Source organism: Dendrobates tinctorius, unplaced genomic scaffold, assembly GCF_039654945.1.
Source record: "Dendrobates tinctorius isolate UK_male_01 unplaced genomic scaffold, ASM3965494v1 ptg000259l, whole genome shotgun sequence".
NCBI lineage: Eukaryota > Metazoa > Chordata > Amphibia > Anura > Dendrobatidae > Dendrobates > Dendrobates tinctorius.
In genome coordinates this window covers 4,599,284-4,616,745 of record NW_027361926.1, presented here as the reverse complement: position 1 = coordinate 4,616,745, position 17,462 = coordinate 4,599,284, and the positions used below count along the sequence as shown (strand labels likewise).

General features: G+C 52.6%; 1 protein-coding gene across 1 annotated transcript; it reads left to right on the top strand.

Annotated features, from left to right (window-relative positions):
• The first annotated feature begins 2,301 nt into the window (after positions 1–2,301).
• On the top strand, positions 2,302–6,317 carry LOC141069355 (protein ZAR1-like 1.S). The gene is made up of 4 exons (XM_073558832.1): positions 2,302–3,077; positions 4,245–4,337; positions 4,715–4,789; positions 5,875–6,317. Exons 1-4 carry the CDS (start codon positions 2,538–2,540, stop codon positions 6,013–6,015), a joined length of 849 nt encoding a protein of 282 aa, XP_073414933.1. The 5' UTR covers positions 2,302–2,537; the 3' UTR covers positions 6,016–6,317.
• The last annotated feature ends 11,145 nt before the right edge of the window (positions 6,318–17,462 follow it).

Genomic DNA, 17,462 nt, shown 5'->3' with positions numbered 1-17,462 from the left:
GACACTGACCGCAACAATGTACAGAAACTGCAACAATGTACAGAAACCACAACAATGTACAAAGACACTGACCGCAACAATGTCCAGAAACCGCAACAATGTACAGAAACCACAACAATGTACAAAGACACTGACTGCAACAATGTACAGAAACCGCAACAATGTACAGAAACCACAACAATGTACAAAGACATAGACCGCAACAATGTACAGAAACCGCACTAATGTACAGAAATCGCAACAATGTACAAAGACACAGACCGCAACAATGTACAGAAACCGCTGCAATGTCTAGAAGCTGCAGCAATGTGCAGAAACCACAACAAAGTAATATCATCACCTGCGATACTGTAATAATCTGCAACAATGTGATAACCGGTAACACTGTAATAGCTGCAATGTAATAAGTTGCAGTTTTATAATAATATCCTGTAGTAATAAAATATTCTGCATGTCGTGCTATGGCCCCCTCAGATGTGTCGTGTGACAGGAAGCTTTGCTGCCGCTCAGATAGGGTGCAGTCTATGTGAAGTGTGTGACCCCGTCCTGCACTTGCTGCTCCAGTCTGGCAGTGAAGGGGTTGCTCCCGCAAGTCGCTCCAGTCTGGCAGTGAAGGGTTCAGTCCCACAGAGTCGCTCCTGTCTGGCAGTGAAGAAGTCAGTCCCACAGAGTTGATCCAGTCTGGCAGTGAAGAGGTCAGTCCCACAGAGTTGATCCGGTCTGGCAGTGAAGGGGTCGGTCCCACAGAGCCGCTCCCGTCTGGCAGTGAAGAGGTCAGTCCCACAGAGCCGCTCCGATCTGGCAGTGAAGGGGTCGGTCCCGCAGAGTCGCTCCTGTCTGGCAGTGAAGGGGTCAGTTCCACAGAGTTGCTCCGGTCTGGCAGTGAAGAGGTCGGTCCCGGAGAGTCGCTCCGGTCTGGCAGTGAAGGGGTCGCTCCCGCAATTCACTCCAGTCTGGCAGTGAAGGGGTTGCACCTGCAGAGTCCCTCTGGTCTGGCAGTGAAGGGGTCGGTCCCACAGAGTCGCTCCGGTCTGACAGTGAAGGGGTCAGTCCTGCAGAGTCGCTCCGGTCTGGCAGTGAAGGGGTCGCTCCGACAAGTTGCTCTTGCTGTGAAGGGGTCGGTTCCGCAGAGCTGCTCCGGTCTGGCTGTGAAGGGGTCGGTTCCGCAGAGCTGCTCCGGTCTGGCTGTGAAGGGGTCGGTCCCGCAGAGTCGCTCCGGTCTGGCAGTGAAGAGGTCAGTCCCACAGAGCCTCTCCGGTCTGGCAGTGAAGGGGTCGGTCCCGGAGAGTCGCTCCGGTCTGGCAGTGAAGGGGTTGGTCCCACAGAGTCGCTTCGGTCTGGCTGTGAAGGGGTCGGTCCTGCAGAATCGCTCCGGTCTGGCAGTGAAGGGGTCGGTCCTGCAGAGTCGCTCCGATCTGGCAGTGAAGGGGTCGGTCCCGCAGAGTCGCTCCGGTCTGGCAGTGAAGAGGTCAGTCCCACAGAGCCGCTCCGGTCTGGCAGTGAAGGGGTCGGTCCCGGAGAGTCGCTCTGGTTTGGCAGTGAAGGGGTCGGTCCCGCAGAGTCGCTCCTGTCTGGCAGTGAAGGGGTCAGTTCCACAGAGTTGCTCCGGTCTGGCAGTGAAGGGGTCGGTCCCGCAGAGTCGCTCCAGTCTGGCAGTGAAGGGGTCGGCCCCGCAGAATCGCTCCGGTCTGGCAGTGAAGGGGTCTGTCCCGCAGAGCCCCTCCGGTCTGGCAGTGAAGGGGTCGGTCCCGCAGAGTCGCTACGGTCTGGCAGAGAAGGGGTCGGTCCCGCAGAGTCGCTCTGGTCTGGCAGTGAAGGGGTCGCTCCCGCAGAGTCGCTCTGGTCTGGCAGAGAAGGGGTTGCTCCCACAGAGTCGCTCCGGTCTGGCAGTGAAGGGGTCAGTCCCACAGAGCTGCTCCGGTCTGGCTGTGAAGGGGTTGGTCCCACAGAGTCGCTCCGGTCTGGCAGTGAAGGGGTCGGTCCCGCAGAGTGGCTCCGGTCTGGCAGTGAAGGGGTCGGTCCCGCAGAGTCGCTCCGGCCTGGCAGTGAAGGGGTCGCTCCCACAGAGTCGCTCCGGTCTGGCAGAGAAGGGGTTGCTCCCGCAGAGTCGCTCCGGTTTGGCAGTGAAGGGGTCAGTCCCACAGAGCTGGTCCGGTCTGGCAGTGAAGGGGTCGGTCCCACAAAGTCGCTCCGGTCTGGCAGTGAAGGGGTCGGTCCCGCAGAGTCGCTCCAGTCTGGCAGTGAAGGGGTCGGCCCCGCAGAATCGCTCCGGTCTGGCAGTGGAGGGCTCGGTCCCACAGAGCTCCTCCGGTCTGGCAGTGAAGGGGTCGGTCTCGCAGAGTTGCTCCGGTTTGGCAGAGAAGGGGTCGCTCCCACAGAGTCGCTCCGGTCTGGCAGTGAAGTGGTCGGTCCCGCAGAGTCGCTCAGGTTTGGCAGTGAAGGGGTCGGTCGTTATAGTAACGAGCCTCCTACATGGGGCTGATATAAGGTGCGGTGGTTCAGGTCACCTGTTTACTGCAGGAAACCCATCATTTACTATGGCTGGAGTCATGTATCCCCAATATCCGCCCTTCCTGAACTATGGTGCACCTTACCGCCAACACCCCCCTTACTACAAACCCAAGGTGCCATACTGGAAGCCCCCCTACAAGGGGCCCATGAAGCCCACCCTTCCATTTGACTGTCTGGATAACTACCGGTGGTCCCAGCTGAAGGCCTTGCTCAACCAGCTGGGCCCGGAGCTTGGATTAACTCGGTTTACCACCAAAGAAGTTGGGGTTCAGGTGAACCCCAGAGTGGATGCATCTGTTCAGTGTTCACTGGGGCCCCGAACGCTGAAGAGCCGCAAGGGCGGGCCCTTCCTTTGCCGCGTCAGTCCAGGACAGCATGCTGGCCTTAGCATTGTTACCCCGGTCCGGTTCCCCCGCACCATAGCAGTGTACTCCAGACTATCGGACCGGAGACTGTTCACCCTGCCGCCTGCCCAGAGTGCTGGGGAGAGAGATGTAGGGGTGCAACTGGGAGACCCGGAGGAAGATGAAGAGAGCAATGCTGGGATAAAAAGACCCACATTCCAGGTAAGTGGTGCGGTGTATTAGGGTGTGTGCACACGTTGCGGATTCTGCTGCAGATTTTTCCGCGCAGATTTGTCAAAATCCGCAGGTCCACTGACCTGCGGTTTATCTATGGATTTACTGCGGGTTAGCCAGCGGTTTCCCCTGCGGTTTGACACCTGTTATGGAGCAGGTGCCAAATCGCTGCGAATCCGCACAAAGAATTGACATTCCGCGGAAAAATCCGCAATGTCTGCACTGCGTTTTACATTGACTAAAATGGTACTGTACAACGCAGCAGAAACTGCTGCGGATCTGCAGGGCCAAATCCGCTGCGAATTCACAGCAGAATCTGCAACGTGTGCACACTCCCTTAGGGTACTGTCCAAAGAAAGCCAGATCCCACACTGGGGCTGCAGTCCCCAAACTACAAAATTGGGAGGGAAGCCTATGTTACATGAGGAGACGGAGTGCCCCTAGTTGTCGTCTCCCAACTGCTGAAGTATGGAGCGTTCATTACATCACAAATCCTCCAGAGCTGCACTCACTATTCTGCTGGGGCAGTCACTGTGTACATACATTACTGATCCTGAGTTGCACCCTGTATTATACTCCAGAGCTGCACTCACTATTCTGCTGGTGCAGTCACTGTGCACATACATTACTGATCCTGAGTTACATCCTATATTATACCCCAGAGCTGCACTCACTATTCTGCTGGTGCAGTCACTGTGTACATACATTACATTACTGATCCTGAGTTACATCTTATATTATACCCCAGAGCTGCACTCACTATTCTGCTGGTGCAGTCACTGTGTACATACATTACTGATCCTGAGTTACATCCTATATTATACCCCAGAGCTGCACTCACTATTCTGCTGGTGTAGTCACTGTGCACATACATTACTGATCCTGAGTTACCTCCTGTATTATACCCCAGAGCTGTAATCACTACTCTGATGGTGCAGTTGCTGTGTACATACATTACATTACTGATCCTGAGTTACATCCTGTATTATACCCCAGAGCTGCACTCACTATTCTGATGGTGCAGTTGCTGTGTACATACATTACTGATTCTGAGTTACCTCCTGTATTATACCCCAGAGCTGCACTCACTATTCTGCTGGTGCAGTCACTGTGCACATACATTACTTATCTTGGTGTTTTTTAATTTTATTCCAGTTCCTGGAGCAGAAATACGGCTTCTTCCACTGCCGCAGCTGCCAGGTGCGGTGGGAGAGTGCCTACGTGTGGTGTGTTTCTGGAACAAACAAGGTAAGTAAGTTACTGCTGGTTTCCCCGGTTCTTCTGCCCTGTTCACACTCACAACTACTGTGACCTGCAGTGAATCTTCTAATAGATGGGGTAGGGTGGGACCAGAGCTGATATAGCAGAGCTGACAGTCCGTAAGGTTTCAGAGGCGACACAAGAGACCCCTGTGGTGATTGCATATACTATATTGGGGGTCTGGGGTGCTGCAGAGCTGCTCAGTAGATGGTGGCATGTTATCAGCACTTGTTGCATGTTCTGAGATGCCTCCTGGCTTTAGATCCCTCTGCTTGCTGTCGGCATTATTGCGCACTCCTGGCGGGTGATGGACTATTCTGTGCTCTCTGAACTGCACGTCTCATGTTCTGCCTTCTTCTGTCCAGGTTTACTTTAAGCAGTATTGCCACAAGTGCCAGAACGGCTACAACCCCTACTATGTGGAGTCCATCGAGTGCCAGGTACAGACCCTCCAAGGGACGGCGTTAAAAAGGGGCAAGAATGACTTCAAGGGCAATTGTATCCTAATTGGGTTGGATTAGGTACTGCGCCTTCCTTCGTGCTGAGTGTGGCAGCTCTGGGATGGGTCGGGCACTGCGCCTTCTTCATGGTGTGTGGTGCTGCTCCGGGTTGGGTCGGGCACTGTACCTTCCTTTATGGTGTGTGGCACTGCTCCGGGTTGGGTCGGGCACTGCACCTTCCTTCATGGTGTATGGTGCTGCGCCGGGTTGAGCACTGCGCCTTCCTTCACGGTGTGTGGCGCTGCTCTGGGTTGAGCACTGTGCCTTCCTTTATGGTGTGTGGCACTGCTCCAGGTTGGGTCAGGCACTGCGCCTTCCTTTATGGTGTGTGGCACTGCTCCGGGTTGGGTCCGGCACTGCACCTTCCTTCATGGTGTATAGTGCTGCTCTGGGTTGAGCACTGCGCCTTCCTTCATGGTGTGTGGCACTGCTCCAGGTTGGGTCAGGCACTGCGCCTTCTTTCATGGTGTGTGGCACTGCTCCGGGGTGTCAGGCACTGCACCTTCCTCCGCGCTGTGATGCCTGCTCTGGGTTGGGTTGGGCACTGCGCCTTCCTTCGTGCTGTGTGTCTGCTCCGGGTTGGATTGGGTCAGGTGCTGCGCCTCCTCCGTGCTGTGTTGGGCATTGCGCCTTCCTTCACGCTGTGATGCCTGCTCTAGGTTGGGTCGGGCGTTGCGCCTTCCTTCGTGGTGTCTGCTCCAGGTTTGGTCGGGCGTTGCGCCTTCCTTTGTGCTGTGCCTGCTCCGGGTTGGGTCGGGCGCTGCGCCTTCCTTCGTGGTGTCTGCTCTAGGTTGGATTGGGTCAGGCGCTGCTCCTTCCTCCGTCCTGGGTGTTGGGTCGAGCACTGTACCTTCCTTGGTGCTGTGTGGCTGCTCCAGGTTGGATTGGGTCAGGCGCTGCGCCTTCCTCCGTCCTGTGCGTTGGGTACTGCACCGTGCTGTGTGGCTGCTCCGGGTTGGGTCTGGCACTGCGCCTTCAGTTTTGTTTTGTGTGGTTGTGATCAGTGGCGATCTCTTCTCTTTCAGACTTGCATGAAGGCCTGGTGCTCGTGCCCGGAGAGGCGACACATTGACCTGAAGCGCCCTCACTGCCAGGAGCTGTGTGGCCGCTGTAAAGGCCAGAGGCTGTCCTGTGACAAGACATACAGCTTTAAGTACATAGTGTGAGGAGCTGCACCTGTGCGGTGTGGTGGACGGTGCCAGAGCCGTGGAGGACAGAGCCACCGCCGGAGCTGATTTATTAATTTTTCTGATGTGCAGATCTGTAATTTATGTTTAATATGTAAATAAAATGCTTTTTGTTAATGGTGGCTGTGTGGAGCTGCGCTGACCGGTGCGCTTTGCTGACAGCGGCGGCTGCTTCATGGCGTCTTTGGCGTGGTCTGAGCTGCTCTTGTACGTCACCATCATCTTTATTTTTCATTAAGAATCCATTGCAATCTTAAAATAAAGAAAAAAAATAAATAAAAGACCAGATCTCGTTTATGTATGAAATGGGTCAGTAGGTTATGTATTACAAGAACCGCATGATGTAGGGACAGAGGTCCTCATTCCAGCAATGTGTCACTTACTAGGCTGCTTGCTGCAGTTATGATAAAATCTGTTTACTCTAATCTACTCTAGCAAAACAGACCACAGGAGGTCGCCACCCCCCCCCTTCCATCTTAATTAGCGACAGGAAACAGAGGTTTAAATGGCCTCTTGCCTCCCTCCAGCCTCAGTGTTTGTCCTGTCCTTAGGGGCATGATGAAGATTCCTGGGGTGCGGTGGCTGGTGAACAGTCGCTACATGTTCACTAACTAGTAGCCGGGGTTGATCACGCTGCCTTCCTCCTGTACCTGCTCGTACAGGACCAGACATTTCTCCTGCGCCAATGATGGGGTCCTCCCATAGCTCCTCAGCCTTTATTCTCCTTCTTCCCGGCTGTCTCCAACACACAACAAGTGGCAAGGAATTTGGGAGCGTCCAGGCGCTCAAGGATCCTGCGCCAAAGGCTAAATAGAAGACAATAAGTCACAAAGGTGCCATTTGTAATAAAGGCCAATCTTCACATAAAATGCCAGTGGTGCACGGAAAAGATTAGAGGAGCAACCTTTCCTTATGGAAGGAGGAATGACGTGTCAGAAGATGGCACCTTCCCTCAGTCCTTCAGTGGGGTGCCATTGGGGGCAAGAAAGAGAAGGTGTGCTCCAAGAGTTCAGGTTCTGAACAGCGATGGGTCATTGAGGAAAGGCTGGAAGAAGAACTTAACCTGGATCATAGTACAGACCAGGATGATGGAAAATGTCTCCTCAGAAGATACTGAGGAGCTCTTAGAGTGGCCATAAGGGATATCGCGGGAGAAAACTGCTCCAACAATCCAGGATGAAGTGTTCGGAGGGTTAAGATGAAAAAGAAAGATGTTTCCTGTTCGTGATAATGTACAGAATGTAATTATGGGTGAGGAGATTCCCGGAGAGACGTCTGAACGTCCCGGGAGAACGGAAGGAAAGATTCTCGGAGAGACATCTGAACATCCCCGGAGAATGGAAGGAGAGATTCCCGTTAGGCGAGGACAGGGCCAAATGCTGGATGGAAATCCCTGGAGTGGATAAAGTAGCAAAGAAAATGACATTGCTTTAGTGAAGACTCTTCTCAGTTCAAGAATCTGCTAGATCGGGAAATGGACAGTCTGAGTTTGAGGAAGTCTTGTGAGACATCTGTGACCTTGCTGGAAACGAATGTTCTTTCCACCCGTATAGCAAGGGCCATATTCTTATGGTTACAACTAGGTCATTTCGCTGGGGCTCCTAGAGGAGACCTGCTGGCCTCATCACCGCTCCATCAGAAGGAGACGGGATTCTTAACTGAAGCGTCGGCAGGAACTGTCAGGATAGCGGCAAGGGCCTCGGACGTATCAAATGCCACAAAGAGAGTGCTCAGGTGAAAGAGGTGGTGGAGACATGGTATCAATCCAAACGTTGCTCCATCCCATCCGAAGATGAGTACCGATGTGGTCCAGCCATGTGTAAGATGCCCAAGTGAGGTAGTCGTGGGCGAGTTCTGGTCCCCACTCGCTGTGGCATCCTACAGACAAGGGGTGTCTCAGTCCTGGTGTGCTGCTGTGTATGTGACGCTTCCCACTTGTGGCCAGCAGGCCTGTTCTGAGTCCAGGAATCCCTCTTCTGGAACCAGGGCAGTAAACAGTCCAGGAGACACATGGTTAATAAAAACCAAACTTTTACTGAGAGAATGGCAGTCTGTACAATATTTACAAGCAGGTATAAAGGATAAGGCTCAACGCGTTGTCATCTTTCCCACAGGTACCGGATCCAACTTTAGCCCTGTTGTCGGGATAGGTGGCATATCCCCTTCCTGGCTTCCCTTTCCTTTGGGGATCTTCCTCACTTCTAGCAGCATTTCTGGATTGCGATACCTTCTGCCACATGTAGTCTGAGTCCATCCTTCTATCTAGCTTCGCAAGCTGAGTGTACCCCTTGCCCCCCAACGTCCATCTCGAGGTTGCCCTTGGCCATTAGATGGAATCACACGGAAGGTATTAAGGCAATTTACTGTACTGAAAATGGAGCTTGCATTGTCCTTAGCAGGTAACTATTCCTGATAAACTGTCACTTCCTGCCTGTCTCTAAACAGTTCTCCCCTCCCATCTGGGCTGGCCACTTCAATTAACCCTGTCCCAGCTAACTGCAGCACCATGGGGGGGATTCTACCTGTACCACATACAAGTACATAAAACACATTTAGCTTCAACCATCGTTACAAGTGAATGATCTGTTAAAGAAAGCTACTGATGAGAAACAGTTGATTCAAGAACCAAAAGGCTTCAAGAGAGCATTGTTTCTTCCGCCATAGGCTCAGACCCCACAATACAATGGGAAAAGGTAAATCAGGTGGCTGAGCTGACCCCAAAGGAGGAGGACAGTACTCAGAACCAACATCAAGAAAGGCAATGACCTCAAGCAAGAAGGAGGCAAAAGTCCAAGGTTTCCTCCATAGAGGCAGAAGATAGTGGCGGATCAGAGAATTCTGGAATCTGTCAAAGTGGGAATGAAAATAGTGTTCTCCTCCTGCCCCCCAAAAAGCTGGAAGCAACATCTCTAAGATTACAGAAGATCCTAATCTCGGGGCGCCAAGACCTGCAGCCATCGGCAGGAATTTCTTCAGCTACTGATCTGGAACAGGGCAATTATTCCACCTATTTCTGAGGAAGAAAACCAAAGGAGGTCTACAGGATTACATGTGGGATTACATACAGGATTATATGCAGGTATAGATACAGTATTATATACGCTCGAGTCCTGCTCTGACAGGCAGGGTCTCCAGCGTGTCTCATCACTCGCACTTGCTGCGGTCAGTTCTTCCCTTCTGCATGCTTCCAGCCGGTCCGCTGGCCATGTCCTTAGCGCACGCTCGCATACACTCCTGCCCTCTTAAAGGGTCAGCGTGTGCACTTGCTATTTCCTCCCCAGTCAATAGCTGTGGGACATTATTTATATATTGCTTCCTCCCCACTGGGGAGGTGCCTGAGCAACCTTCCTGTTTTGCAGTCTAAGTTGTGTAAGGATGCATACCAGTCCCTGCTGCACTCTGGTGCAAATCCTGATTGCTGCACTCTGATGCAAATCCTGCCTGCTGCACTCTGATGCAGATTCTGTCTGATGCAAATCCTTCCTGCTGCACTCTGGTGCAAATACTGCCTGTTGCACTCTGATGCAGATCCTGTTTGCTGCACTCTGATGCATCTCTGCTGCACTCTGATGCGAACTCTGCTGCATTCTAATACAAACTCTGCCAGCCGCTCCCTCGAGTCTGTCCTCTGGGTCCAGTTGCTGCACGTCCGTTGGTATGTCCTGAAGTGGCACCTGGCTTCATCAGGAGCCAAAACTAACCTCACAATCAGAGGCTTTAGTGAACAGTCAGGTGCTCGCTGAGTCAATCCCCTCCAGGCTCTACGCGGTCCGTGGCACAGTGGTTCCACAAACCATGTCCGTGACAGTTTGCTCAGGCCATGGATCCCGCTGGACCCCAGATTCTGCCCGTTCGGACCATGTACCAGGAGCTTTGCTGACAGAAAGACGCACAGGAAAAGCTGTCTATTCAGTTGCAGTCCTTAACAACTAAGTTGGAGGCCTTAAACATCCCTCCAGAGCTCCAGCATATTCAAGCAGCTGTGTCTTCTCCAGAGACTTCCCAGCCAGTATGCTTAGTTCAAGATCCAGTTCCCCGACTCACAGCCGCACCACGTTTTGACAGCAATCCGAAGCTCTTCCGCGGGTTCATCAATCAGTGACGGCTACACTTTGAACTCCTTCCTCATCACTTCCTATAGGTGGCACTTCTGTAGCTTCCGCTCTTCTTTCCTTACTCCAGTCCAACTCGTCTGTGGGACAATATGCAGTACGCTTACGTACTCTGGCGTCTGCAGCTGGAAATTTTATCCTCCAGGCTGTAGTGGATCGGTTCCAAATCCCAGTTCGTCTGCTCAAGAACCCCCTGGCAATAACATCTGTCGATGGGAAAACTACTCGGGAGACGGTTTGTCTGGCTACTGAGCCGCTTGTGGTCTGTATTGGGATGCTTCATACCAAGAGGATTGCCTTTTATGTTCTTTCCCCATGTCTTACGCCTTTTTCTTAGGCCTACCATGGCTACAGCAGCACGACACTGTGTTGGACTGGAGAACTGGAGAGGTGCTCTGCTGGGGATAGTCCTGTCATGAGAAGTGTCTGGCTCTAGTACGTCCGGGTAAGGCCCCGTCTTGTCCGGCATTGCTGCCCGGTTTGCCATCTACCTATTGGTCCTTTGCCGATGTTTTTGACAAGAAGGAAGCAGAGACTTTGCCGCCCCACAGGCTGTATGACTGTTCTTTCGACTTGATTCCTGGATGTACACCCCCTAGAGACTGAATTTACCCTCTGTCCCCAGCTGAGACTCAAGCTATGTCGGACTATATTCAGGAGAATTTGGCCAGGGGGGGTTCATTCAGAAATCCTCCTCTCCTGCTGGGGCCGTGTTTTGATTTGTTAAGAAGAAGATGGATCACTCCGACCCTGTATTGACTATCGAGTTCTCAATCAGATCACAGTGAAAAATAAATACCCTATCCCACTGATTCCCGAGTTGTTAAGAGGTGCCAGGATCTTCACCAAATTAGACTTAAGAGGCGCCTACAATCTAATCCGCATTCGCAGGGGAGACGAATGGAAGACGGCTTTCAACACCAAGGATGGACATTATGAATACCGAGTGATGCCCTTCAGTCTCAGTAATGCACCGTCAGTTCTTCAAGAATTCGGCAACGACATCTTCCGGGACCTGCTTTATTCCTACGTTGCCGTGTATCTGGACGATATTTTGGTATTTTCCCCGTCTTAGGCCTGTTTCACACTTCCGTTTTTTCAAATCCGTCAAAATCCGTTGGTTTCCGTAAAAAAACGGATCCGCCATTTTTTTGCAGGATCCGTTTTTGTCCCATAGCGGTTACCGCGGATCCGTCAAAAAATGGATCCGTTTTTTTAAAAACGGATCCGTTTGCATCCGTTTCCGTCAAAAAAACGGAAACGGATCCGTTTGGCGGACACAAAAACGGAAGTGTGAAACAGGCCTTAGGGAGAATCGCCTCTATGCCAAGTATGAGAAATGCTGTTTTTGAACAGTCCTCTCTTCCCTTCTTGGGCTACACTCTACAGCCATCGGTAGCACAGGCATGGGATAAAAGGCGGCCATACTCGGCAAACCATCCCCGAGCACAGGCTCTGAATGCTGGCATTGCCAAACTACTGGCCCTTGAAATGCTGTCATTCAGGCTGGTGGAGACTGACACCTTCCGGAACTTCATGGCATTGGCAGTCCCACAATACACCGTGCCCAGCCGCTTTTATTTCAGCAGGCAAGCCGTCCCTGCCCTGCAAAAACATGTGGAGGGAAAAATAAAACATGCGCTACTAAACGCCGTCAGTAGCAAGGTCCACCTGACCACCGATGCGTGAACAAGTAACTATGGACAGGGACGATACCTTTCCCTCACTGCCCATTGAGTCAATGTTGTGGTACAGATCTGGAGAGTGGCGCTGTACGTGTTCTGCCAACTCCACGGATTGCAGGAATCCAGTCTGTACACATTGACTCCTCCTCCTACTCAAGTTCCTCAGAAACAGAGCTGCAGGAGCCTGTTACGACCGATATGAGCACAGCCGTGGCCAAACGTCAACAGGCCATACTCAAATTAATTTCTTTGGGGAATCGAAGCCACACAGCACAGAAGCTCTGGAATGCTATCAAGCAAGAGAGCGACGTGTGGTTTGTGACAACGAATCTCCAGCCGGGCTTGGTAGTGTGTGACAATGGCCGAAATCTGGTGGCAGCTCTGGGCCTAGGCAACCTCACTCACATCCCATGTCTGGCACATGTGCTCAACTTGGTCGTGCAGAGCTTTCTGAGGGACTATCCGGATCTTGATGCACTGCTGCACAAGGTCCGCATCGAGTGCGCTCACTTGCGGCGTTCCAGCACGGCAAGATCGCGCCTTGCTGCTCTGCAGCGCCGATTACGCCTTCCGGAACATCGCATCATATGTGACCTACCCACCAGGTGGAATTCAACGTTACATATGTTGGAGCGGTTGTGCGAGCAGCAGGCAGCAGATATGGAGTACCAGCTACATCAGGCGCAAACAGTGAGTGGGCCTCTATGAAGGACATCTGCCTCGTTTTGCGTGCCTTCCATGATTTCACGCGGATGGCGAGTGCAGATGATGCACTAGTCAGCATGACTGTCCCCCTTATCTGCCTGCTTCAAAAAACACTCCAAGCACTAAGGGAGGAGGTTTTGGAAGAGGTGGAGGATGAGGAGTCACAAATGCCATCTGCTTCTGGACAGTCTGCGCTACGTGGTTCCTCACAAAGGCCTAGGCAGGGGACACTTTGTGAGGAGGATGAGGAGGAGTCAATGGAGGAGGAAGACATCTCTCCAGAGGAGGGAGGTACACAATGCTCTAGTCAGTATGTACAGCGAGGGTGGGGTGATGCAGAGCAGGCAGAGATGACGACTCAAGCAGGGGACAGTGTTTCTTTGGCAGTTGGGAGTCTGCAGCACATGGTTGATTTCATGCTGCAGTGCCTGAGAAACGACCGCCGCATTGCCCACATTCTCAACACGACTGGTTATTGGGTGTACACCCTCCTAGATCCTCGCTACCGGGACAACTTACAAAGCCTCATACCACCGTTTAACCGGGAGCGTAAACTGCGGGAGTACCAAGACACACTGGAGCAGTCCATCATGATCTCCATTCCACCCGACAGCAGTGGTGCTAGTGCTTTACAAAGCAGCTCTGTGCGTCGAGGCAGTGGAGGAAGCTCGGCACAAAGAGGGAGCTGAGGCAGCGCCTCAGCACAAGGCAAGACCACTATGGCCCAAATGTGGCAAAGTTTTGTGTGTCCGCAACAAATGTCTACACCATCACAGACGGCTCCAGTCAGCAGGAGGCAACGTTTCCGTCAGATGGTGACAGACATGTCTTGCCCTGCCAGTGTACTCCCAGATGGCTCTTCCCCCTTCAAGTTTTGGGTCTCAAAGCTGGATACATGGCCAGAGCTTAGACACTATGCATTGGAGGTGCTGGCTTGCCCTGCTGCCAGTGTATTATCGGAACACGTCTTTAGTGCCGCAGGTGGTGTACTAACAGACCGTCGCACGCGACTATCCTCCGATAACGTTGACCGGCTTACTTTTCTGAAAATGAACAAGGCCTGGATCTCGCCAGAATTTGCCTTTCCTCTACCAGAATAAATAATTGGTTGGCAACAGTATCCAGGTCTCCAGTTGTGTTCATGTTTCTACCACCTGAACTGTAATCCCTGGGCTTCAACACAGCCAGTTGTCGCTCAGAAGTGCCATCTGCACAGAGAAAAACACTAGCTCCTGTGTTAGTGGGGTTCAGTAACGCCATCTGCTCCCCTGCTGTGTGGACGGCAAAGTCTCCTGCTCCCTCCACAATCGAACTACTACTGATTTTTAACCGTGCTCCACTTTGGCCTGCTCTGAAGCGTCTGTGGCGTCTGCACAATCCACACTTGTTCCTGTGTTACTGGGGCTCAGTCACATCAGTTGATCCCCTGATGTGTGTCCGGCAATGTCTCATGCTCTGTCCACATTCCCATTACTAGTAATGTCAGCTGTTCCCCTGCTGAGTGGACGGCAATGTCTCCTGCTGCCTCCACATTCAAAAACCATCAGGCCTCTGCCTGCTCCATGCTTGATCCTGGGCTCCAACAACGCCAGTTGGTGTTCAGAAGTGCCGTCTTCACAGAGTAAAACACACTAGCTTCTGTGTTAGTGGGGTTCAGTAACGTCAGCTGTTCCCCTGCTGTGTGGACGGCAATGTCTCCTGCTGCCTCCACATGCAAAAAACTTCAGGCCTCAGCCTGCGCCATGCTTGATCCTGGGCTCCAACAATGCCAGTTGGTGTTCAGAAGTGCCGTCTTCACAGAGTAAAACACACTAGCTCCTGTGTTAGTGGGGTTCAGTAACGCCAGCTGCTCCCCTGCTGTGTGGAAGACAAAGTCTCCTGCTGCCTCCACATTCAAAAACCATCAGGCCTCTACTTGCTCCATGCTTGATCCTGGGCTCCAACAACGCCAGTTGGTGTTCAGAACTGCCATCTTCACAGAGTAAAACACACTAGCTCCTGTGTTAGTGGGGTTCAGTAACGTCAGCTGTTCCCCTGCTGTGTGGACGGCAATGTCTCCTGCTGCTTCCACATTCAAAAACCATCAGGCCTCTGCCTGCTCCATGCTTGATCCTGGGCTCCAACAACGCCAGTTGGTGTTCAGAAGTGCCGTCTTCACAGAGTAAAACACACTAGCTTCTGTGTTAGTGGGGATCAGTAACGTCAGCTGTTCCCCTGCTGTGTGGACGGCAATGTCTCCTGCTGCCTCCACATGCAAAAAACTTCAGGCCTCAGCCTGCGCCATGCTTGATCCTGGGCTCCAACAATGCCAGTTGGTGTTCAGAAGTGCCGTCTTCACAGAGTAAAACACACTAGCTCCTGTGTTAGTGGGGTTCAGTAACGCCAGCTGCTCCCCTGCTGTGTGGACGACAAAGTCTCCTGCTGCCTCCACATTCAAAAACCATCAGGCCTCTACTTGCTCCATGCTTGATCCTGGGCTCCAACAACGCCAGTTGGTGTTCAGAACTGCCGTCTTCACAGAGTAAAACACACTAGCTCCTGTGTTAGTGGGGTTCAGTAACGTCAGCTGTTCCCCTGCTGTGTGGACGGCAATGTCTCCTGCTGCTTCCACATTCAAAAACCATCAGGCCTCTGCCTGCTCCATGCTTGATCCTGGGCTCCAACAACGCCAGTTGGTGTTCAGAAGTGCCGTCTTCACAGAGTAAAACACACTTGCTCCTGTGTTAGTGGGTTTCTGTAACGTCAGCTGTTCCCCTGCTGTGTGGACGGCAATGTCTCCTGCTGCCTCCACATGCAAAAAACATCAGGCCTCAGCCTGCTCCATGCTTGATCCTGGGCTCCAACAACGCCAGTTGGTGTTCAGAAGTGCCGTCTTCACAGAGAAAAACACACTAGCTCCTGTGTTAGTGGGGTTCAGTAACACCAGCTGCTCCCCTTCTGTGTGGACGACAAAGTCTCCTGCTGCCTCCACATTCAAAAACCATCAGGCCTCTGCCTGCTCCATGCTTGATCCTGGGCTCCAACAACGCCAGTTGGTGTTCAGAAGTGCCGTCTTCACAGAGTAAAACACACTAGCTCCTGTGTTAGTGGGGTTCAGTAACGTCAGCTGTTCCCCTGCTGTGTGGAGGGCAATGTCTCCTGCTGCCTCCACATTCAAAAACCATCAGGCCTCTGCCTGCTCCATGCTTGATCCTGGGCTCCAACAACGCCAGTTGGTGTTCAGAAGTGCCGTCTTCACAGAGTAAAACACACTAGCTCCTGTGTTAGTGGGGTTCAGTAACGCCAGCTGCTCCCCTGCTGTGTGGACGACAAAGTCTCCTGCTGCCTCTAAAATCACACTACATCTTATTTTCTACTTGCTCCAAGTTGGCCTCAGCCTGCTCCTTAATTGATCCTGGGCTTCAACACAGCCAGTTGTTGCTTGGAAGTGCCGTCCGCACAGAGAGAAACACATGCTCCAGTGTTAGTGGGGTTCAGTAACGCCAGCTGCTCCCCTACTGTGTGGATGGCAAAGTCTCCTGCTGCCTACACAGTCACACTACTACTGATTTTTAACCGTGCTCCACTTAGGCCGCTGGCTCCACTGTCTCTAGTATTTCCCCTGGCCTCCAACCCCGCCAGTTGCTGCTCTGAAGTGGCGTCTGCACAATCCACACTTGTTCGTGTGTTACTGGGGCTCAGTCACGTCAGTTGATCCCCTGATGTGTGTCCGGCAATGTCTCCTGCTCTGTCCACATTCCCTTTACTAGTAGTGGGAATGTGGACAGAGCAGGAAACCTTGCCGGACACACATCAGGGGATCAACTGACGTGACTGAGCCCCTGTAACTCAGGAACAAGTGTGGATTGTGCAGATGCCACTTCAGAGCAGCAACTGGCGGGGTTGGAGGCCAGGGGAACTACTAGAGACAGTAGAGCCAGAGGCCTAAGTGGAGCACGGTTACAATCAGTAGTAGTATACAACCGATATAAAACTTGCTTCAAGTAGGCCTCAGCCTGCTCCATGATTGATCCTGGGCTTCAACACAGCCAGTTGTTGTTCGGAAGTGCCGTCTGCACAGAGAAAAACACCTGCTCCAGTGTTAGTGGGGTTCAGTACTGCCAGCTGCTCCCCTGCTGTATGGACGACAAAGTCTCCTGCTGCCTCCAAAATCACACTACATCTTATTTTCTACTCGCTCCAAGTAGGCCTCAGCCTGCTCCTTGGTTGATCCTGGGCTTCAACACAGCCAGTTGTTGCTTGGAAGTGCCGTCCGCACAGAGAGAAACACTAGCTCCTGTGTCAGTGGGGTTCAGTAACGCCAGCTGCTCCCCTGCTGTGTGGATGGCAAAGTCTCCTGCTGCCTACACAGTCACACTACTACTGATTTTTAACCGTGCTCCACTTAGGCCTCTGGCTCTACTGTCTCTAGTATTTCCCCTGGCCTCCAACCCTGCCAGCTGCTGCTCTGAAGTGGCGTCTGCACAATCCACACTTGTTCCTGGGTTAAAGGGGCTCAGTCACGTCAGTTGATCCCCTGATGTGTGTCCGGCAAGGTCTCCTGCTCTGTCCACATTCCCACTACTAGTAATCCATCCGGGTTCCAGCACCGTCAGCTGGTTCTCGGCAGTGTCTTTGGCTCGGATACTCCCTCCTGCCCAGCCTGGTTACAGTACGCCTGCTGTTTCCAGGTAGTGTCAACGTCACTTTGCCACCAATACGTTGTCCTGTTGCGGTCGGGTTAGCCGAGTCTATGGTGCCTGGAGTTTCGGTGCTTCCTATGTGGGCTGCGGGTTCTGGTAATAAAGGCTGGTTCCGTAGTGCCAATAGGACAAGCACCCCCTGTTGGACTGTGGGTTTCGGTAACTTCGTCCTGCTCGCGGCCTTGCAACTTTGTTTATTATGGGTACCTTGTGGTACCCATCCGGGTTCCAGCACCGTCAGC